Raw genomic sequence first — 22,965 nt, 5'->3', positions numbered from 1 at the left:
GGGTTGCTTCCCGTACCCCTGCTTTCAAAGTATCCCATACTATTTCTATGGGAGCAGAGCCTCTATTAAACTCTAGAAATTCTACTATCCAATTCCTCATATAGTCCAGATATTCAGAGTCACTGAGGAGCCCCCTTTCAAAAGTCCATCTCCTGGTTTTATGTTCTAGACCATTTAACTCCAAGTCCAATACCAATGGGTTATGATCCGACATGACTCGTGGGTATATCTCCATGCTAGCCTGCGATAACCATTCAGAAGATATCAGAAAAAAGTCTAGTCGGGCCAGTTTCACATGAGGGGCAGAGAAGTAAGTATACCCCGGATCTGGATCACACAGCTTGGCCCAAGCATCCACCAGTCCTAGTTCTTTTTGCAATCCTACCATGGCCTTAAAAACTCGAGGCTTCCGTCCCTGATATCTCTTTACTACGGGCACTGAAAGATCCTGCAGCCCGTCCCGTGATCCATTAAAATTAAAGTCTCCACACGTAATATACGGGGTTGGCCAGCCAGTTAATTCTACAGCCATAGTATTAATTACCATTGGATCGTCTACTACTGCCCCATATATAGAGCACAGCGTAAAGCTACCTTCTCTATATAGGCATTCTACTATTACCCATCTTCCATTCTTGTCCACCTTCTGCCTTGCTAATTTCACTTTATTACTCTGGTCCAATACCGCCACCCCTTTTGTTTTCATCTCTTGTGTTGAACAGGCTATCACTCTCATACCAAGTGATCCGAGTATCCCTCGATTCCTATGTTCTACATGCGTTTCCTGCAAGCAGCAGATATCTGCCCTGAGAGTTTTTAGCTCTTCCATGATTCTCCTTCTTTTCCTAGGATCATTTAGACCACAGCTATTAATAGAGGCAATACGAAGTCTGGTCATTTTAAGTTCTTTCTACTCTCCCCCCGCCTTCTCCATCTCTCATTCTTCATATTTGGCCTTTTTATTCCAATTGTATACACTCTTGCGTAGCCCTTACTCTCTCTGCTCTCCCTGATTTTTTTGTTGTTTTTTTTCCAATCTTTTCGTCCCTCCCTTACCCTTCCCCCTCCTTCCTGCCTCTCATCCCCTCCAACCACTCCCCCCCGCCCCACCACACACCCGGCTACCCCCCTCCCTCCCCCCAAGGGGTGGCTGGGGGCCCTCCCTCTCAGCCTTCCGCCCCCTTCCCCCCCCCCTTCCTTGTAGCCCAAGAAAGTGCTTTAGAGTGAAACTGAGAACCCTCCAGTTACAGGGTTTTCATAATCTATTTGGTTGCAGGAGAATTAATCTAGTTGCCTACACCTCCCTTTAAAGGGAAATGGGGTTTAAATCATACAAAGGCAATTAACAAAAAAAAATCATATGATTCATGATTAATTACTATCTTGCCATATCTCATAGTGTTGCCATTTTCTATAAAATTTATCAATGAATGCTTGACAGAGCAATGACACCCAGCTCAGCCTAATTTAGCATTAACTCCTTTATCAGGGACAGGTTGTGGCTAATGGTTCCATATAAAGGTTAAGGGCCTTATTGAGAGTTTGGCGGTCAGCTACTCCTTCATAAAAGTGGCGGAAATCCCATCTGCTGTATTACAAGTGCATTATAGCCTATGCCACTTGCAATGTGATGGTCGGGATATACATTACGTTTTGTAACGTTGTGGGGCACACAAAACAACACTATACTTTTACCGTTTGTTGCTTTAAATCTATTATTTATTAACATGATGAGCATATAAACAAATTTGCACAAATGTGATTTTTGAAAATAGCCATTCTTCTAATGTCCCTGATACACGTTAGCACCTGCCCTTTGCCCTCACATCTTTGTTTGTGAAATGGTTTCAACCACCCCACACACAACATATTTTATGGAGAGCATGTTGCATTTGGGGCGCTTCTGTTTCAATAAAACGTATCTGTAAAATACTATACTTCTCCTTGGAGCAAAGACTTTACTATATTGAAAGCTTCAAATAACAAAAAACATACAATCAAGCCAACGCTTTAAAATTCACACGTAGTAGGGTATTTATTGCTCCAAATCTTGCTGATATTTCTACCAAGGTAAAGGCTTACATTTTATAAATTATAATTTTAGGTCATAGGTTACTTTACTTCAGGAGTCACATTTTTTGTGACGTAAAATCTCTGACAGAAAACACCTAGCATTTCTCACGACTGAGCAGGCAAAATATGTAGCAGAACGATTGGGATGCCACAGTTTTATTTCCCATGACAAAGCTGGATTTCTCATACCTTTTTAGGGTGCTGTCGTTAGCATCTGCTTCAGAATCGCTATCTTTGTCTTGCATCTTTTCATTGAGCGCCTGAAATAGAATTCACACTGCAGTTTATTTCTCACACACATGAAATGACTTTTGCTCCAATGTAAGAAATGTCCACATGACAAATGTTTGAAATTTTACAGTACCATCATCGAACATTTCCATGAGGTTCGTCAAAGTTTCTCTTCTATCTTGGTAATGGTATTGTATGCTGACTTTTACTTACATATGTTACTGGGCCCTCTTAAAGTCACAGTTCATGTCACAGACCAACTATGGAAAGGCAGATCAACATGTATATATTTAGCACGCAAACTCCTTCGCTTGACCCTTCTCACTACCTAGCTAGGAAACAAAGTTTCAGGAGGATCTCGACAACAATGCAGCCCTGACACTCTTTTTCGCAAGTCTGAAGCTTTCAATAAAAGAAAGTCTATTGATTCATTCAGTCCCCGATTGCGAACCCAGGTTCAATTCCTTATCAACCTCTTTCTGCAGTTTTTCCTGCTTTAAAAAAATAATTGAGACAACTGCTTCTAAGCTGACATTTTCATCCCTTTGCCCTACACCTAACAGTAAGTTCTTCACGTATTCTGGCACACTGTTTTATTTAGACTGATTGTTGAACGCTGTTGGGTTCAAGACTAGTAATAGATAAGCTAGACTATGGCTTCATCCTTTGCATCTATTTACACTGGTTGTACTGCTATTCTCTACTTTTTGCGTAATCAATTATATGCTTTGCCTACTTTTGGCAAAAATATAGTACTTCTCCTTTGTGTTTATGTTATGGTAATTATACTTGTAAAGCATATATAAACCATAAGTTTCTAGTGCAGGACAGATAATAGGAAGAGGTATATGACTAGCAAAAGCTGGGCTGAAAGTGGGAATGGGTGTCTGAAAAGTGGTGTCTAAGATTATTTTTACATTTCTTGAGATCACATTCATAGCAAATATAATCAGGGAGTGAGTTCCATACTGACAAAGCCTTTACTTCAAAACTATGTCCTCTAGATTTGCTCTTCCAGAATCTAGAATGACAAGAAAATTAGAATGCACAGACCTCAAATTGTGAGGTGGAGTATATTTGTGTACCTTTCCGATTATAACCATTATAACGTAAGGGGCAGAGTTATGTATGTTCATGATTACAAGAAAGAAGGTTTTAAACAGAAAGAGTTGTTTATATGAGGAACCAATGCAACAGTTGATTGGCCTTGAGTGCATCTTGGAAGCTGGCAAATAGTCAAAACCACCATCACAATCACTTTAGTACCTTCTAAGGTAAGTATTGGTAAAATTTAACAGAATATTTTCATGGTGAATACGCTTCAGAGATCCGATTGCTGTTTACTAGAGCTCCCAGGCTTTTGGCCATTTCTTTAGATTTAGGTGCAGGTCCCATTTCTGTAGGCCAGTATAACTGAATCAGAGGTTGATTATATGGGTAAATACTTCATTTTAAATGGTGGTACCACATCCAATCTGTGATGAATCGCATGGTGCCTTGAAATTTGAGTAGAGATGCCAAAGGTCGATCCAGGAAAAGCAGCAATTGTGAGTCACTGATGTCGTTTCAGAGTCTGCATTCTCTAGATGCTAGTTCCTGAATCAGGGGCTTTGCATATAAGTTAAAGAAATGGGGGATAACGATGATTCTTTGGGGACTCCATGGCCTATGCCAATTGCCTTTGCTGAAAGGTTTGCTAAGTGTACCATATGGTCAGGAAAACGACCCATTGTTACCCATAGGCTAGTATCATACAGTGGATCTGGTACATACAAGACAGGGCTCGAGTAGGACCAGCAGGCACTGCAGCCCTAAATGAACAGGTATCAGAAGCTCCTGTACAGGATGAGGAGAGGGTGCAGGAGGTACCACAGGCAAGAGAGTCACCAGTGAAATGGAGTGTGCAATTTGAATTATTGTCACCTGAAGATAGGAGGAATGTTTGGTTCACTAATGATTCATTCAAATATGTGGGTACTAAAAGACATTGGAAAGCAGTGTCACACACTTCACTTACTGAAATGTTTTTGACCACCACAGGAGAAGGAAAAAGTAGCCAATATGCAGAGTTGTACGCTGTGTATCAAGCTGTAAAGCAAGAGCTGCTTGGGACTTGTCATATTTACACTGATTCTTGGTGCACTGCCAATGGATTAGCCATTTGGCTTTCCACATGACATGCACATAACTGGTTCATTCACTCAAAGGAGGTGTGTAGCAAAGAGTTGTGGCAGGAAATTTGGGAAATGTTAGAACAGAATAAAGTCATAGATGCTCACTGTCCCATTGACTCACTAGAACGCTGGTTCAATTCCCTTGCATTCGACAAAGACAAAAGTTCAGAGGCAGAAGTGTCCATCCAGAATTCTGAATTGGTGGGGATAGCTAAATGGGCGCACCAGAAATGTAGACACTTGGCAGAAAAAGCCACTTACAGGTGGGCAGAGATTAGATGGATGCATATTCCCCTACATTTTATAAAAACTGTGATTCTGCAATGTCCTATTTGTCGGCACACACAACAGAGATCTGTCCCACAAGCAGTCAAAGATCAATTGGGGGGGGAGGAACGTTACCAGAACAGATAGAAATCAAAGTTATTCTATTAAATAGTGGAAAAGCTGATTTATTCATACAGACTGGAGACAGAATTGTTCAACTTGTCATAAGTGCAGTGTATGGAGGATTGGTGAGGAAGGGGACGGCCCCAGCCCTTCTGACAGTGCAAGGAAAGGGAAGTTCAGCAGAAACAAATCCCAGTGCTAAGGTGTGGACGGAGTCCCCAAATGGCCTTCCAGAACTTGCAGAAATGATAGCCAAGGGCCCCAATAATGTCCTGCTGATTATAAAACAAGGAAAGGAAAAATGGGAGCACATTTCAGATGACAAATGTTATTTGCAAGAAAAATCCTACTTGTTTCTTTTACAGATCTTACTACAACTTGCCAATGACTATGAGTGTGCTGTGTGGTCTCCCTTCGGGCATTTGCGTGTGGGGTCGGGGGAAGGGAACGCACCCCCAACTTAAATCTAATTGATCACCATTGTGCAACACTCCTGTTGCTTTTAAAGTATAAAACCTATTGATCCATGTAGCGCTAATGGTGCTTCAAAGATCAAAGTTATGAATGGGAACACTGCAGAGTACCATGGATGTTCTGTCAACCTGTTTGATGACATTTTCCACTCAAACTAACCCATGGCTTGTTATCATCTGATGACTGCCGCCAGTCTCATTAAGCAAAACTGCCAGTTGGCGGACTATTCTCGTATGGTAACACATATTCCAGCAAACCTTTCAGGTGGACGGTTTACCTTTACATGATTAGAACTCATGATGTTTCCATCTAATTCTAAACCAACTTGCTATCCTAGAGACATTATTCAATCAGTTATTATCCCAATCAGAATATAGAAGCTTCAGTCTTTTCATTGTCATTGTAGGTGTGTCTGGTTTAACTGTTTATAAGAGCAATAGGTTAATCCACTTCCATTTCTTTATAGTGATTGCTTTTATCATTTCATTAAGTTGCTGTATACAACGCATATCTGATTTGCTTGGAATGTTTTTTTTTTTTAAGAAAAAAATAAGAGAATTAGATTTTTAATCTGTAATTTACACAAAGTCATTGATCCAAGGGGGGAATGTAGTGAAATTTGTGTTTTTGACCACTGACTGTGTTGCACCACTTTGCACCTAGATTAGATGTCTAGTGTTCACCAGTTACAGACTACATTTTGTATTCAGTTTAGCCTTACATTCAGTTCAGCTGCCTATTCAATTTATCGTAGCATTAGCCACTGCTATGTTAAAGCTGCTCGTACTTTTTCACATTGTAAACTGCGCTTGTTTTCGTGCTCTTTCTCACCGCAGAGCTAGGCCATATTAGCACCAAAGAGCTAATACATAATATGGAGGAGTTAGTCAGTAAGCATGATAAAGATGTACTAGACTGATGTTTATGGTATAGCAGGGAACAGCTTAGGTTTGGGAGAGACACCTTGGGAAACTGGCCAGTTCCAACCTGTTTCTTTCAACCCTGACCTAAACTAGCCAGTATGTTTGAATTGCTAAATGGGGGGGGGGGGGGGGGGGGGTGTTCCAGAAAGCTAGTTTTGTTTTTTTAAGATATAAAAAGACCAAATGAGAGGGTGAGAGACCTCAGTCAGGATTTTAGATGTTGAATGCCTGACCTTTTTCCCGTGAGCATGGAGATCTCTTTTTCGCAGTCATAACGGGGTCATCGTCTTACTGGCATGAGAAAGATGAAGAACTTTGCAGGCTCTACGGAAATGCATTTTTACTTTATTATTTGCTTTGCAGTATAATATAAATACATACATTTTCTGTGTACATTGCAGTTGAGAATCATTTTGGTATGTTTTAATAAACGTGTGCTTTCAACATGCTAATCTCTTTTTAGGAACCTCTTGGTGAAATAATAATAAATGTCTTCTTTGAACTGAGAAGTGCATTCCAAAGATTTTTGTCAGCTCGGTCATTAGTGAAAGCAAAACAATACTGAAAGTCTTTCATCAGTTATGCTCATTGCCTTTAAGTCTTTATCTTGTTTCTTGCTCAGTACACTGAGGTGGCCTTAAAGTAACGTAAAGGCCATTATATATAATCATGAAAATAGCACATAAACCAATATGGTCCGACTTCATCCTTTTCTTAATTGACCTTTAATAGCCCCCCACCGTTTCCACAATTATTTGTTTTCTCTTGTCCCAACCAAATTGGCTTGGAGAAACCCACCATATCTGCACTGGGCTTCATTTTCCTAGAAGACTGCCTTTAACGTGTTTCATCCCCATTGAGCCATTACACCTTCCCAAATACCTGCAGACTGACTTGATGTTCAAGCTCTAACAGACTTTTAGAAACCCGGCCAGGTTCTAATATTGATCTATATTTCCTACAGGCATACTGTGCCTATCTATGCCACAACCCTCCAAGCCTGTCAGAAGCTCTTTCAGGTCTTGTAATTTATTACCTCCCGTCCCTACCTCGCCTTCCTTAACACCAGTGAATCCTCGTACCTATTCTAGACCCCTCCCTTGCCAATATAAAATGCCCCCCATCCCTTCCCCCTCCTGTTCTTTTTTGTCTCTCCTGAGACTTACCTCTTTTCCTCCTCTATGGGGGCCTGGGGGTCTCTGGTTCTGGCTTGTGGTTAGGTGTGGTGCTTCCTGCAACGGTCTCTCTGCCGGGCAGCGTGTTCCAGGGACAGCGCCGCTCTCTCTGAGGATGCTGCCTGCAGTTGCTATGATGGGGTCGGCAGCTCTCATGTGGCTGGGGCTGAGCTTCCAGGTCAGCGCCTCAGCAAGGATGGACTCAGCTCTATATGCATTTCTTACGTTTGGTGCAGTAAGAACGGGGTTTTATGTCTGTTTTGTACTGCATTTTTTGAGGGGAAGTTCTGGGGGGCTGTGATTGGTAGCTGCTAGATCTTGGCTGGCGTTTCTCTGTTGGTGCTTCATGGTTCCACTTTTTTTCTTTAAAGTGGTCACTGATATTTTGGGTCATTTCATTTTGGAGGGGAAACGTTCTGCTAAACGAGAGTCATGTCCTGTCCACTACTTCTTCCTTGGCGGAGGAGGAGGTTTCTATCCTTCAGAAGAGGTCTCAGGACTCATGGAGTGCTGGACAGGGACACTCGGCACATGTCCAAGGAGGAAGTATAGGAGATGACTGAGGTGGCGGTATCAAGGGCTCTACAAACTCGTTCTGCGCAGCCTGGGAAGTCCTCTGGTTCTCACACAGTGGTGGCTGATGATGGGTCCTCTACGTCAGATTGTGAGGCTCTGGCTACTTCCTCCGCAGGGAAGTATGTTTCACTGGAGATGTGAGATATTCTGGCTCATGTTCGAGAGAACCTGGGGTTTCCTTCCTTTCAATCTTCAGGGATGGATTCTACGTTGTTTCCACAGTACGTTACTTCTTCTGGCTTTGCCATGCCTTTCCAGGGTCCTGTTAAAGATATGGTCTTTCAGGCGTGGAAGGAGGTGGATAAGGGTCGGGGCCCGAGGTTCCTTCAGAAACTATATTTGTTGGAAGGGGAGGATGTCCTTCCCCATTCTGTTCGGCTGGATTCGATTGTGGCTACTTTAATTGGGAAGACATCTGTCAATTTGGAGGACTTTACCCTGGCTTATGCTACTGATCGGATCGTGGAGTATGGTCTTAAGAAGGCATTTGCGGGTGAGAATTTGGCATTAAGGGCCAGTATGTGCTCTACCTATTCTGTCCAAGCCCTGGTGTAAGACTTTGATAAACTGGATGTGGTGGTCCGGGAGAGGGTCTGAGTGTTTGGACTTATTTGCAGTGATCGAGCAGCAGGCGAGGTTACTAGCTGACATTTCATCTGATATTCTCCGCACCTCTGCTATGGCATCAGGGGCTTAGATTGCTGCAAAATGCTGTGGTTGAGGCAATGGAAGGCGGACCCTGGGAATAAGGCCGCTCTCATGAGAATCCTGTTTGAGGGTAAGGTGCTCTTGGGGGATCAGTTGCCGGTCATGCTCTCTAATGCTTTTAAGGAGAGGAAGCATGCTTTGCCTTATAAAGGGGGTTCTTCAGCAGGCAAGGGTTGGAAAAAAGTTATAAGTCCTCCCCTAAATATGAATCCAGATCTTCCTCCTTTAGGAAAAGGAGGTTTCAGGCCTCTTTTTCTCCCAAACATGAGGTTCTGGCACTAAAGAGGGCCTCTAAGAAGGGCTCCTGACTATCACGATGCCGGGGGAGCTTTGTTGGTTGGAGAGAAGCTGCATAATTTCCTGCACGTATGGCTGCAAAACGTGTTAGACAAGTGGGCTCTGAACATTGTGAAAAATGGCTATGCTACAGAGTTCGACCAGCCTCCTCCAGATACTGGTGTTCAGCCAACACCACTCCCGGTTTAAAGGGTAAAACGGTTGGCTCTTCTCAATGGTATCCAAGACTTATTGGTGAAAGAAGTAATCTCCAGGGTTCCGGTGACAGAACGAGGAGAAGGGGCTTATTCGATCTTGTTTCTGGTACAGACGTTGTCTGGGGGGTTTGGCCAGTGCTAGATCTCAAGTGGGTCAATTCTTGGATCAAGACTGTTCATTTCCGAATGTTGACTGTTCAGGCCATTATTCCACTAATTGGTTCAGGCGATTTTTCAGCATCCATGGATCTTCAGGATACTTATCTTCATGTCCTTGTGGCACTGCCCTCTCAAAAATTCCTTCGGTTTGCGTTTGGGGTTGAGCATTTCTAGTTCTGTGCTCCTCCCTTAGGGCTTAAGTCCTCTCCCCTGGTGTTCACAAAGGTGCTGGCTCCTCTGATAGCGCTCCTTCGTGCAGAAAGAGTATTTGTGCATCCTTATTTGGACGATAGCATCACAGACGCTGCCCAGTTGCAGGTCCATGTGTTCAGAGTTTTGCAATTCATGCAGGAACACTGATTTTTGATAAACTGGGGGAAATCAGATTTGGAACCCTCTCAGGACTTGGTGTTCATCAGGGCTCGCTTTCTGACTTGGAGACTGTGTCAGAGAGGCGTTAGCTCAGCTTGTAGGGGCAGGTTCTGTCCTAGGAGGTTCAGTTGCCCCGCCCCCCCGAGCTCAGGAATGGTTGAGGGTGCAGGGCCATTTGGCATCTGTTGTGTTTCTAGTGCCGTGGGCCAGATTTCACCTGCTCTGTATGGTCAACGGGATGCTCTCCCTTTGGTCTCCAGGGACTCTAAGTCTTCAGGTGAGTCTTCCTCTGACAAATCCAATGTGCAGGGAACTGTTGTGGTGGTCGGAGACAGCTCATCTGGTCAAGGGGATTCCCCTGCCCCCCAACACCCCCCCGGCTCCTGTGATGATCACGGTGGATGTCAGTAACTCCGGGTGGGGGTCATGACTGGGGTCTGCTCTCTCCGGGAGTCTCGAAGATCCTCGAATTGGAGGGAGTTGCAGATTGTCCTACTGGTGCTGGTTCACTTTCAGGGGAAGGCAGTGCTGGAAGATGGACAACCTTGCCACCAAGGCGTACATCAACTGGCAGGGGGGTAACCAGGTCCCGGTCTCTGGATATGATTGCTCGGGCCATTTCCTTGTGAACTCATGTTTGGGTTCTGTCCCTTCAGGCTCTGTACATTCAAGGTGGAAAATGTCCTGGTGGGCCTTATAAGCAGGGAAATTCCATCCTCTAGGGATTTCTCCCTGCACCCGCCTCTGTCAATCTGCAGGCACGGATTTGGGGCCTTCCAGTGGTGGATCTGTTTGCTTCTCCAGGGGATGCGAAGGTGGAGCGGTTCTGTTCCCAGGGTTGGTGTACTCTGGCCTAGGCAGATGGACGGACTGACGTGTTGCTGCCCTCTGGTTCTTTTTTTATGCATTCACCTCACTTTCAGTTGATCAGGACTTTCCTGGTGCGAGTAAGGCAGGAGGGGTCTTAAGTGATTTTGGTTGCACCTCGTTGGCCTCGAGCAAATTGGCTCCCTTGTCTGCTGTTGTTGAAGTGCGAGACAGAGCGGGTACTTCTAGTACAACCGTCTCCTCTAGTTTTTCCGAGCCTGTCTCTGGGCTCATTGAGGCAGCTGCATTCGATGGCATGGAAGTTGAACAGAAAGGTCTGAGGGTTATGGGGGTCCAGGAGCAGCTAGCTGTGACTTTGCAAGCCTTTCGGAGGTCATCCACTCTGCATTCTTATGCCAGGCATTGGAAGGTCTTTTCTTCTTAGTGTTTGGGGAAACAGGTGGCTCCTACGGTAGCCTCTTTGTTTTTGGTGATGCAGTTTCTGCAGGATTGGGCCAGCATGAGTTTGTTGGTGGCCACACTGCGGCTGCCATGGACTGCAATTCAGGCGTTTCATGGTCCTTTGCAGAATTTGAAGGATGAGGGTGGATTGATGCAGAGGTTTTTTCAGGGTCTGGGGAACCTGTTCCCTCGAATGATGCAGTCTTTACCTAGTTTGAATCTACAGTTGGTATTGGATGTTTTGACCGGTCCTCCATTTGAACCTCTGGAGGATATCGATTTGAAGCTTTTGACTTTTATAAAGTGTTTTAGGATGGCCATTACATCTGTCAGACGGGGCGATGGAGGCCTTATCCTGTATGTTCCCTTTCTGCAAGGTCTTTCTGGGTAGAAATGTGCTGGTTCCGGTTCCTTCGTTCATTCCTAAGGTCAATTCGGCTTTCCATGTGAGTCAGGAGGTGATGCTCCCTGCCTTTTCTCCTGAGCCTTCCTCCGAAGAGGACTACAGATTGCATTGTTTGGATGTGGGGAGGTCTTTGTTGTGGTACCTGGAGGTGGTTAAGTCCTTCTGTAAGGAGGACTCTTTGGATGTAAATTTTGGTCCTGTGGAAAAAAAAGAAGGAAGAAGTCACAACTGCTAGTGAGTAGAAGGATCTGGTCTCTGGTCCTGTTGGCACAAGAGATTCAGGGGCGGTCCCCTTGTGGTATGGCAGCCACTGTGGATAAATTGCAGGGGGCTTCAGTGGTGGAAATTTGTAGGGCTGCAACTTGGTCTACACCCTCTACCTGTGTCCACCACTATTGGATTGCTGAGATGGAACGTTTAGATACTGTGTTAGGTCACAGGGTTTTGTCCTCTATGAGGGAATAGTGTGTCTTTCTGTGTCTGTTCCATAAGCTTTATAAAGGTTTTGATGATTGCAACTCAGTTGTCTGTTCTGTTTTACCCGCTACGTCTCATTGGTGTTAAGGAATGCGAGGGAGGGACGGGAGGTAATGCTTCCATTACTTACAGATAACAGCATTACTCCTAGTCCTACTCCCTTGCCTTTCCTACGGTTACCTCCCACCCTCCCACTATAAGAGAAACTGAGTTTCTGGTTGGCTTGTTTACGTACTGGACGGGGTAGGGTTGGGGGGCGTTTTATATTGGGAAGGGAGGGGTCTAGAAGAGGCAAGGGGCCTCATTGGTGTTAAGGAAGGTGAGGGAGTAGGACTAGGAAGTAATGCCATTATTGGTAAGTAATGGAAGCATTCACTTACAGGCCTTCTTAGATGCAAGATGCTGGGATATTTCTCAGGAGTGCATCATTAGTGATGTGTGTTACTTCTGCAACCTGTCTGGCCTTTAGTGCTGCAATATTCTTCAGTCAGCCAATTATTTTCAAATTCCAAAGCTGCCTTCTCACATCTCAGCAAGAACTTCCTATCTAACCATGCCACAGTCGCTTGTAAGGACAATGAAACACTCCACCAGTGGTAAGCAGAGTCTAACCTAATATCTTGAGTTGCACTGCCACACCTAGGCAAAATAATTGCAAGTATATTTCTGCAAGTAAACAAAAAAAGATAACAGAAAGAAACAAGCACTTCTTCCAGAACTGTCAGTAAAGGCAACACCTAAAGCCTTAATTTTGGCATCAGTTGAGGTATCACTTGTACCCAATCCACACATGAGGCTTCTTCTTTACCTCTCCTGGTCTACCATCTCCATCTCTCTTGCTCCTCATCACCCGCCCTATCTCCCCAACAGCTAGTGCTTTTAGGCGACCTTAAGATACTATGCATTTTTACAGAAATCAACATAATGTAAGCTTCCACTAGTTTGTCTTGGTCATCTTAATCTCCAGTTCCTTTAACTGTTGTGCAGTTATTAGCTTATGCACCCTACCAAATTCTGGTACCTTAACGGAAGCCTTTTTTTGGTACAGCTTCTGATTAGCTCTGATATCCCAAGCCTGGGGGCCTTTATTCTGCCACACCATTAATAGCTCTTGTACCCTGACAAGGACCATTTTATTATGCAGAGGTTTTATTAGCTAAAGTGCTACATAGCCGAGGTTATTTTACTCTCCAATCTAGGGCACTTTATTCTGCAGCTCCTTTACAAACCATCTGGCTCCTCACCTGGGTCACCTTATTCTGGAGTTCCTTTATGAGCTGATCAGACTGGATCTGCTCATCTCTGAATCGCTGGAGGAGTTCCACCTTCTCCTGCTCCCAGTTCTTCTGGCTAATCTGCAGTTGCTTGGTGAGGTTCATGACGGCACTATATGACTCAGTGAGTAAATGCTGGTGCTCCTCTCTTTCCCGCATTAGAGCAGCCTTCACATCTGATGAAGCTTTGTCCAACATCTGCTTACCACAGTCCATTTGCTGGAACATAAGGATATCATGTATTTAATAATAATAAAAAACAGTAGGAGTAGAAAGGCTACTAACAATAGTAATACCATTAAAGCTGGTCAGTAGAAACCAGACTTATAAATTAAAAAATAATTTTAATGAACAGAATGCCCTTATGATAGAGTATTGCTAACATAACTTGTTTGGCCTTTTTAGGAATGGTCAACTATATGGTGATGAATAACTCCACCTTAAATTATTAGGCTTTTTATTCTTTATCACACTGTACATATTCCAGAACAGAGTTACTATTAACCGATTCAAACATTTCCCGAAACACAATTTCTGCAGATATAGATATTTTACATATATTAGGTCAAGCTCTTGAGGAATCTGTTATTAAGCTTATTTCAAAACAATAAAAATCCTTTGAGTTTAAATCAGATCTATTCATTCTAGAAGTTGCAGATTTTAGAATTAAAATTAAAACAGACATAAAAAACCTGGCACTACTAATAAAAGACAATAAGCATTAGGGTGGGTGCGGAGGGCGTGGAGAGGTGTCACAGATAGAGGGAATTGCTGTAGATCGTCAAAGGGTGATTGTGGGCTGGGGAACACAAATGGAGACATTGGAGCAGGGGCATAAAGCTCCAACTTTTTAGCCACCGCCCCCCCCACCCCCCGAAACATATCAAGGGCCCCCATGTCTGCCCAGGGTTCAATGAATATCTGTGAGATATGTGAGACTAAGGGCCCTTCGTCACATTCTGCAAGGGGGCCCTATGACTTTACATTGCAACTCTTGCACACAGCACTAGTAGAGGGCATGGATAGATGATATTTGGGACCCAGAACTTGGGCAAACAGAGTGGACAATGGAAAGAAGCCTGCTGGGGCACAAAGGGAAGAAGTGTCCGAGGGTAGGGTAATTGGAAATGAGAGGCACATAGGAGTGGCATCTGAGGGATATGAAGCTGAATGGAAACAAATGGTGTTGAGTAGACTGAGATGGGGGCACCAGAAGCTCGTGGGGAGGCACGCAGCTTGCAAATGGAGATTTAGCCATGCCAAGTGTTCGCCTGGGTACAAAGTGAGAGGTTTTACCTTGGGACACTTGGGAAGGGCAAATGGAGGAAGAGGATATGCAGACGTAGCAGTGGAGCAGAGAGGGGGTGAGAAATTGTGGCACTTAGAATATGCATTGGTAAAGCCAACAACACTGGCATTTGGTTAGTGGAATTATTTGGTAGTTGTTCTGCGACTGTGTTGCCTCCCAACAGTCTTAGAAAGAAAATTCCATAATTAAGCAAATCACTCAATTACAATACGAAAACTGGTAAAGCCCCCCCTTGCTGAACAGAATGCATTAGAAGGCAATAGTAGGATAAAAGGAGTCTAAAGATAAAGTTTGCATTGTAATTGGTGAATATAAAATGCTTACACAACAAAATGCTGCAAAGTAGATTATTTTTGCTGTATCATTATGAAACCCTGTATGTCTGAACATCTTTACCTTGTGAACAAAAGAATGAAAACTGAACCACATACTATCAAGACATTAAAGTAAAACAAATTCAAGGGCAAGTGGTGGACAATTCTAGGCCGTTATGAAGGCTAAGGCATCTAAATACCATGCACTTAAAAAGGTAATTCATCCACAATTAAAATGTCACTGTTTCAATAAATTAAGTGCATACAAAAACATAGACCGCAGGAACACGTCAGATAGGAGGGCTGGACATCTTGGTCACAGGAAAGCCACAGATGCTAGGATGGAGAAGGGGCAGGCATGGAAAGATAGTTAGTGGCAAGGGTCATTCAAGGAACAGGAGGAGGCAATACGTGGAGGGGGGATATCGAGAAGGCCCAAGTATGATACATCAAAAGAACATTTGCGGGCACCTAAAGGGACAACTGGGCCTGGGGGTTCAGTGTCAGGTGGATCTGGCATGGGCTTTGAGGACTGCCGTGAGGTATGTGAAGGAGCAATATAAGCAAGCTCGGAGGTCACTTAGTAGGGAATCACTGAGTGACTAAATGTATTAAAGTGAGGGCACAGTACTTGGAGTCATTGGTGGACCAGGCCAGAGAAAGAGGCATCCACAAAGCACAAAAGCTATGACATTTGGTGGAGGGCGTCCCGAGATGGGACCATGGGCACAGGGACAGAGCCATACATTGGCACTTAAAGTAATCAGACGGATCACTTAGAAGAGTGCAAGACAGGGAGCATGAGAGACAGGGGAGTTGGTAACTGGGGGCAGTTAGAGATAAGCCACAGAGAGAGGGCTGCTGGTACAGAATATGAAAGCACAACTAAAAGTAATCAGAGTAACTGTGGATAGAGGAAACAGACAGTGGTGTCTGGGTGGGTCACTTAAGTAACAGGAGCGGAGAGAGACAAAGAGGGCACCTGATTTAACGTGGGTACCAAGGGAAGTGGGTAACAGACAAGCTGAGGAGATGAATGGAGCGCTTACCGAGGTAACTGGGATAGGACGCAGCTTAAGTTTACAGCGAATGAGAGTTCCAGGGGATAATATATGGTGTGGACACAGCACTAGTCGCAATCTGGCTCACAGAAAAGGGAGCAATGCACCGATATAACTAGGGTGGCGTCAGAAAACGCTTATGCTTAGAGGAGGCAACTCAGTGCATTAGGACTTGGAGGGAGGGGTTCTACAACATGGGGCGTTGGCATCTGTGGGCATTTCAGGGTAGGGTACACACAGGTGACATTTGAGCAAGTGGTACTTATAGGGGTAGCAAAGGTTGAGTGGGTGCAAAGACATGTAATCAGGGACACCCAAGAAGTGGCACATTGTGGATAACCAGAGTCACAGAGATGGGGGAGTTTGAGGGCACAGTGAGCAACTGATGGCGGAAGTGAAATTCATATAACAGTCTCAAAGGGCAATTCAAACTTTGGTGCACTGATGGAGAAAAGTGTCAGAGGTACGCTCAGTGACAAACAGACAAATTGAGCTTTGGTGCACAGAGGAAGAAGAGTGTCAGAAGTAAATTGGGGGCAAAAACAGCCATTTGAGTTTTGGTATACAGAGGGAGAAGAGTGTCAGAAGTACATTGGGTGCAAAGAGGGAGGGTTGGACTTTGGGCTGAGTGGTGCAATGGAGGGCATGGACATGTTGGGGGCTCTAAACCTACATACTACTCTACATAGAGTTGGAGAAACATATAATAGCTCTCTAGGGAAAGTGGCCAAAGTTGTGAGGTTAAAAAACTGTATGCAATTGGTGCTGACTGCAGATTTGGCAGTACAATTGGGGCTTGGGGAGACAGCGAGTATAGCCGGGGGACACTAAGAGCTGCAGTGAAAGGACATCGGGCAGGGGTAGCCCTGCACTGGAGTAAATCAGATGATAAATTAGTATGGCTACTGAAAGGTGAAACAGTGACAAAGAAAGTCGGAATTTGGGGAAGAGGTGCATGCTGGAGTCAAACAGAATGGGCAGTTAGTGGTGGGGCAGAGTATATGGGGAAAAGAGGAAGAGCCTGTGGAGAGCAACAAGGAGGGAACTGGACAAGAGAGGGAAGAAGTGCCTACAGCAAGTAGAGGGGAGGATTAGTGGTTAGGAAACATTTGTCACACTTGAAGGTGGATAGGGTGCACAGGATACCATATGGGGTACTGAGAACAGCAAAAGGAGCAAAGAAACAGGGCAGCTTGTGGGGGCTGTGTCTGGGGAGGGAGAGGGGGGGGTCACTGGGCTGGAGTACAAAAGAAAGCATCATAATGCATAAACTAGAGACAACGTGGGGCATTGAGTGGGGGCATTTGGGCAGAATGGTAAGTGGTGCTTTGAGTTAAATGGCTGTGGGGTACACAACATTTGAGCACGTACTGCAGCGATACCCAAACTTTCTGACCCTTGGCTCCCTTGACCTCTTGGCATTGGCTGCGGCTTCCCATTATATTACTTTTTTTGGCGGGTGGGGGGATGGAAGCACGGCCGCAGGAGTACTTACATTTCTCTCACCGGAAAATAATTAGGATGAAGCAAATGAAGGTAATATAGTCATAAATGTGACAAAATAAATATATAACAAGTTATTTAATACAACAAACTTGAATTGGTTAAGCCGGAAACAATAGCAGTGGGGTCTGCATATGGATTTTGTTCTGCAGCTTATCACAACATCGGATCATATTAATAATTAACAAACGACGCAGATGTTTTCAGTATGCCTTAAGGTAAAGCTGAGATCTACTGAATTGGTATATGTTATCCATGTATCGGATATTAGGCTCGTCCTTCATCTCATAGGAAAAATGCAACTGGGATAAAACCCTTCATCTATGTATGCAGACTACTAGTGTGAACCTAGACTAATTGATATGTTGTGCATGGGAATAGGTGTTCTGCCAGCCAGATGCCCCTTCTCTTACGGTAGTTAGCAGTCTTAGTTCAAATAGTGAACTCAGAGGATGTCACTGGCAGACCAAAATAGAGAGCACAATGATGTACATTTTCCATTTCAGCATTTCTGCATTTGGCATTTCCGCCACCAAAGAAGCTGCGGCAATGCTGCCGGTTTAACGTTAAGCTGGCTTTAATCACTTTGATAAATTTGAAAGTCAATACCTAGACATGCAGACGTTGCGCGTGGGTAAGCAGATGGACGAGCATCCCAAAGTGTGTGCAGGCACATGCTCTGGGAGCACAATAAAAGATACATATGTTTCCTAACTAAGGGCCCGATGCCGGCAGCGCGCAGCACACCTGTAATTACCAGGTGGCTCCGAGCTGTGCACGCCCCTGCCTCCTGGGCATGCACCTATGCAGCGCAGATGGGAGAAGGTTTCTGTTGACATATGCGGCAACAAAGGGTCCAGAGAAACTGGCTGAAAGGCGACAGCAGGTAGCGTATGGGAAGATGAATACTGCAAACAAGCCGTTTGTTAACTTTGCAGTGCTGGCCACACTTCCATCCACCAACAAATGGCATTTTGCATACAACTCCCTCGATATTTTAAATCAAGAGGAAAAGATGAGTGTAGCGCACACTGCTGTTCAGTGATGAGCGTTTCACTTCACCCATGCTTTCCTTTAATGTCTGATGATTGAGGTGCACTGTCAAGGCGTGATCGGCATTGCAGTCCCTGGCTTGCTGTGTGCTTGGTGCCGATTTGTTCGCGTTATCCCTGGCTAGTTTTGACAGCACACCAGGGTGCCGCGGCGCACAGATCGGAAACCGCGTGCATTAATATGAACGGAAGAATACATTGGGAGCAGCAGTATGAAGGAACTGAGAGGTGCACAAACTTACAAGTGAGCGTTCAGCTGGCTCTGAAATCGGGCTGTCACATGGCTAAGGTGCCATTACTAACTGGAGGGGGAAGGTGGCCTCGTACTAGGGCTCTAGATTTGCAATCATTTTCAGATTATTTGAAGTTAACCAGAAGAGCCATTCTAGAGACGTTTCGGCAGGAACGCTCCCAACAGTTCTGAACTTGCACAGCTTTCCCGCTGAAGCACAATGTGACCTAGACTATTAGAGTAGAGCTAAGGAAAGGCTGTCTGCATTCAGTTGGGTACCCTTGTCCCACTGACAGCTAACATTTCATGTATGGCTGAAGTCGAACATTTTGCCTATTTCCGTCATTTGCAGAGATTGCCTTCGGCCACAGTACGTAATAAAAGGTTTATTTGGTTTTAAAGCCTAGGCACTAACAATATGTTCAGACTCATTACTCAGGCCCAGGAGGTGCTGCACCTTTCTAGTTAGTATGTATATTGCCAACACTTATTCGTTTTTAATGTATAGTATAAACTTCTCTATTTTACTTATATGTAGCTACTTCTTCATTTTCTAATAGCTCAGACTGGAAATTGAATGCAGTGTGTATGTTTTACTGTCATACTGTATATGGTTTTCTAACTCCCATCACCTTTTCTAAGTCTTGAATATCCTGAAGGAACTTTCACTGGGTATTTCTTTCTCATACACTTTTTTATTACTTTCCTTTCTAGTACACTCAAAGGTAGACAACATTAACCTCTGCAGAATCCTTGAAGCTGAAAATGCTGCTCCAGGACCCTCTTATTGGCAAGGTACCCAGCGATGAGAATTATTTGCTGTGTGCTCGAACGCCCGCTAAACAGTGACATAATCGCTGTCCGCTAAATAGCAGAAAAACTTTTATTTATTTAAAAAAATATTCTGCAGCATAGTAAAGTCTCCACCTTAATACACATTAAATAGTTGAATATCAAGACATTATTTCCTATTCTTTCAACCAGGCTGTAAGCATGGTAAGAAAACCCGGCATGCATGACCACCCTACGCACAACTCTGGATCAGTGATCCAAAGAATGCATTTAAGTTATGAGGGAAAAGGGCAGTATTTGAACTGCCGCTCGTGCAGGTTAAAGCAGAGCTTTCATTAGAAGTACACCTCCTGCTGGGTGTGGGCGCCAGATTCATGCAGATAAAATAAGTTCCAATTAATTTTAGCTTGTCTCTTAACAGGTAACATAAGGAGCAAGGAACACCCTTCTTTTCATGGCACACTATATTCTGCTTGTTGCGTGAAGACAAATCTTCAGAGATCTCTGAAAATAAGTTGTATAAACTCTAGGGTGCCTCCAGCTTATGACCCCTAGCTTGGACAATCGATTAGTATGCGAAACACCCGACTAGGGAATCTAGGACGTTCAGAGGAAACCACAGAGAAAATAAGGCACAGGCCTTCTAAAAGGGTAAAAATGCACAACTAAATTGAAACAGAACACACCAAAGAAACCAAGCATTACAAACCTGATAACTGTCACACAAATGTACATACATTGTCTCCACCCCTTTGGTGAATATACTGTTTTCACTTTACTTCTGCACCTAGCTTCCTGAATAAAGTAATATATAGTAAATCTTCAGCTGCTGTAAATATCTCCTATATTCGCCACAAAACCTTTGCTAACAAAAACAATACTAACATGAAAAAGCGGAGAGGTTTTTTTCTGCACAATGACCTTCATGTGCAAGTCAGTCTGAACCACAACAGCAACCCTCAGTAAAACCCACTTATGGCAGAAACGTGTTCCAATACATCATCTGTCAGGTATGTTGAGCTCTAAAGGTAATCGGAGAAAAGAAAGCAGTTGTTTGATATGTAGTTTGGTGCCAGGGCCACTGGAATTATGTGATTATGTGGAGTTTTTAGATTAATTTTGGGTTTGCCAGGCTTTCCACATATTCCATCATCTGCTGCATAATCTGGAGAGTGTAACAAAAAAAAATGTTTCTAGCTCAAACGCACAAAAGTTACTAACAGTGTGTTGACATGTGTAGGAAAGTACCATCTTTCTTGCCATATTACCCCCAATTCCTGCCTGTTTGTCAGTGCGTTTTGCCTGTCTCACTGGGATCCTGCTAGCCAGGACCCCAGTGCTCATAGTTTGTGGCCTATGTGGGTGTTGTCAGTATGCTTAACTGTGTCACTGAAGTTCTGCTAACCAGAACTCCAGTGATTATGCTCTCTCTACTTATCAAATTAGTCACTATAGGTTAGTGACTCCATATTCCAATTCTGATTGACACACTGGACCCCCCCCTTGTAAGTCTCCAGTATATGGTACCTAGGTACCCAGGGCATTGGGGTTCCAGGAGATCCTTATGGGCTGCAGCAAATATTTTGCCACCCATTAGGAGCTCAGCAAACCTTTCTTCAGGACTGCCACTGCAGCCTGAGTGAAATAGTGCACACACTATTTCACAGCCATTTTCACTGCACTTAAGTAACTTATAAGTCACCTATATGTCTAGCCTTCATTTACTAAAGGCTAGGTGCAAAGTTCCTGTTTGTGAGGGCACCCTTGCACTAGGAAAGGTGCCCCACGTTGTCCAGGGCCAATTCCCCAGACTTCATGAGTGCAGGGATACCATTACACGCGTGCACTACATATATGTCAATACATATATGTAGCTTCACAATGGTAACTCCGAATATGGCGATGTGAGGTGTCTTACATCATGGAATTGTCCCCCATTCCAAATTTGGCATTGAGGGCAATCCCATGGACCCCCAACTACTGCCAAACCAGCTCTCTGAGGTTACCACTGCAACCCTAGCTGCTGCCACCTCACAGACAGGTTTCTGCCCTCCTGGTGACTGAGCAGCTCAATCCCAGGAAGGCAGAACAATGCATTTCCTTTGGGACGAGGGTATTACACCCTCTTTCTTTGGAAATAGGATTTACAGATTTGGGAGGGTTAGCCCTCCAGAGCCTCTGGAAATGTTTTGAAGGGCACAGATGGTGCCCTCCTTGCATAAGCCAGTCTACACCGGTTCAGGGACCCACAGTCCCTGCTCTGGCACGTAAGTGGACCAAGGAAATGGGAGTGACCACTCTCCTGTCCATCACCACCCCAGGGGTGGTACCCAGAGTGCCTCTGGAGTATCCCTGCCGTTAGCCACCTTGGATTCCAAGGTGTGGGGACCCTCTGGAGACCTCTGAATGGCCAGCACAGGAGACGTCAGAGACCCCTCCTGATAGGTGCATACCTGGGTAGGTAGCCAATCCCCCTCTCAGGGCTATTTAGGGTCTCTCCTCTGGGTGTTTCCTCAGATTCAGCTTGCAAGATTCCTACAGGAATCCTATGCTTCAGCTTCTGACCTTCAGATCGACCACAGACTGCTCCAGGAACCTCTGTAACTGCAACAAAGTATCCAGGACGACTCCTGTGACCTGCAACTTCAGCTCCAGCCAGCATTTGCAACAGTTTCCAAGGTGTGCACCCTCTGAGGACTGCCTGTCTTCATCCTGGACCAGAAGAACTGAAGGAATATCCTGTGGAGTGACTGAGTCACTTCCCTGCTTTTGAATTTGGTGGAGGTAAGAGCTTGCCTCCCCGTGCTGTGACAGTACCCCTGTGCATCGCGTCTTCTGCAGCTCCTTGGGCTTCTGTGCACTTCTTCCAAGAATCCATTGTGCACAGAGTAGCCCAGGTCCCCAGCACTACATCCTGCGACGCACAGCTCCCTGAGTTATTCCCCGGCGGCTTGGGACCTTCCAGTGTAGTGCTGCGATGACCGCACTTTGCATCTTCTTTGTCCCCATATTCTGGGACCCCGTGGGTGCTGCCTGGTCTTCTGAGGGCTCTCTGAAGTGCTGAGAGCCCCCTCTGTCTCCTCAGTCCGAGTTGAGACCCCCAGGTCCCTCCTGGGTCCAGACAGCTCCTTTTTAACACAAAGTGCGTACTTGCTTGAACCAAGGCTTCTTGGCCGAATGCAGCAACGCAAAAAGCCTGCATCCAACAACTCAACATGGGACATCACCTGCACCAAGCAGGAACCCGCAGCCATCTTCTTTGGTACTCTTCTGTACTCTTCTTCTTACCAGAGAATCCACTTTTGCACCATCTTCTAGGTTGGCAGGGGTTCCTGGCCTTCCTAGACTCTTCTTTGACCTCTGGACTTGGTCCCCTCTCTCCACAAGTCTTCAGGTCCAGGAATCCATTGTTTGTTGCTTGCAGTCTTGCTTGGTTCTTGCAAAATCTCTCATCACGACTTGTAGTGTATCCTGAGGAAACTTGCTATACTTTACTCCTGCTTTCCTGGGCTCTGGGGTGGGGTGCT

At 44.8% G+C, this 22,965-nt stretch overlaps 1 protein-coding gene across 10 annotated transcripts in view; it reads right to left on the bottom strand.

Annotated features, from left to right (window-relative positions):
• Positions 1–22,965, bottom strand: part of MTCL2 (microtubule crosslinking factor 2) — a 763,577-nt gene that overhangs the window by 275,410 nt on the left and 465,202 nt on the right. For all 10 annotated transcript variants that reach the window (XM_069243910.1, XM_069243909.1, XM_069243906.1 and 7 more), the window contains exons 10-11: positions 13,146–13,394; positions 2,263–2,333 (exon numbers count right to left, since the gene is read on the bottom strand). In XM_069243910.1, the coding sequence (XP_069100011.1) occupies positions 2,263–2,333; positions 13,146–13,394 (320 nt within the window). The remainder of the gene's footprint in view (positions 1–2,262; positions 2,334–13,145; positions 13,395–22,965) is intronic.

This window comes from Pleurodeles waltl, chromosome 7 (genome assembly GCF_031143425.1).
Source record: "Pleurodeles waltl isolate 20211129_DDA chromosome 7, aPleWal1.hap1.20221129, whole genome shotgun sequence".
Classification (NCBI taxonomy): domain Eukaryota; kingdom Metazoa; phylum Chordata; class Amphibia; order Caudata; family Salamandridae; genus Pleurodeles; species Pleurodeles waltl.
The sequence above is the reverse complement of the archived record's forward strand: the minus strand, read 5'-3'. Positions and strand labels throughout refer to the sequence as shown.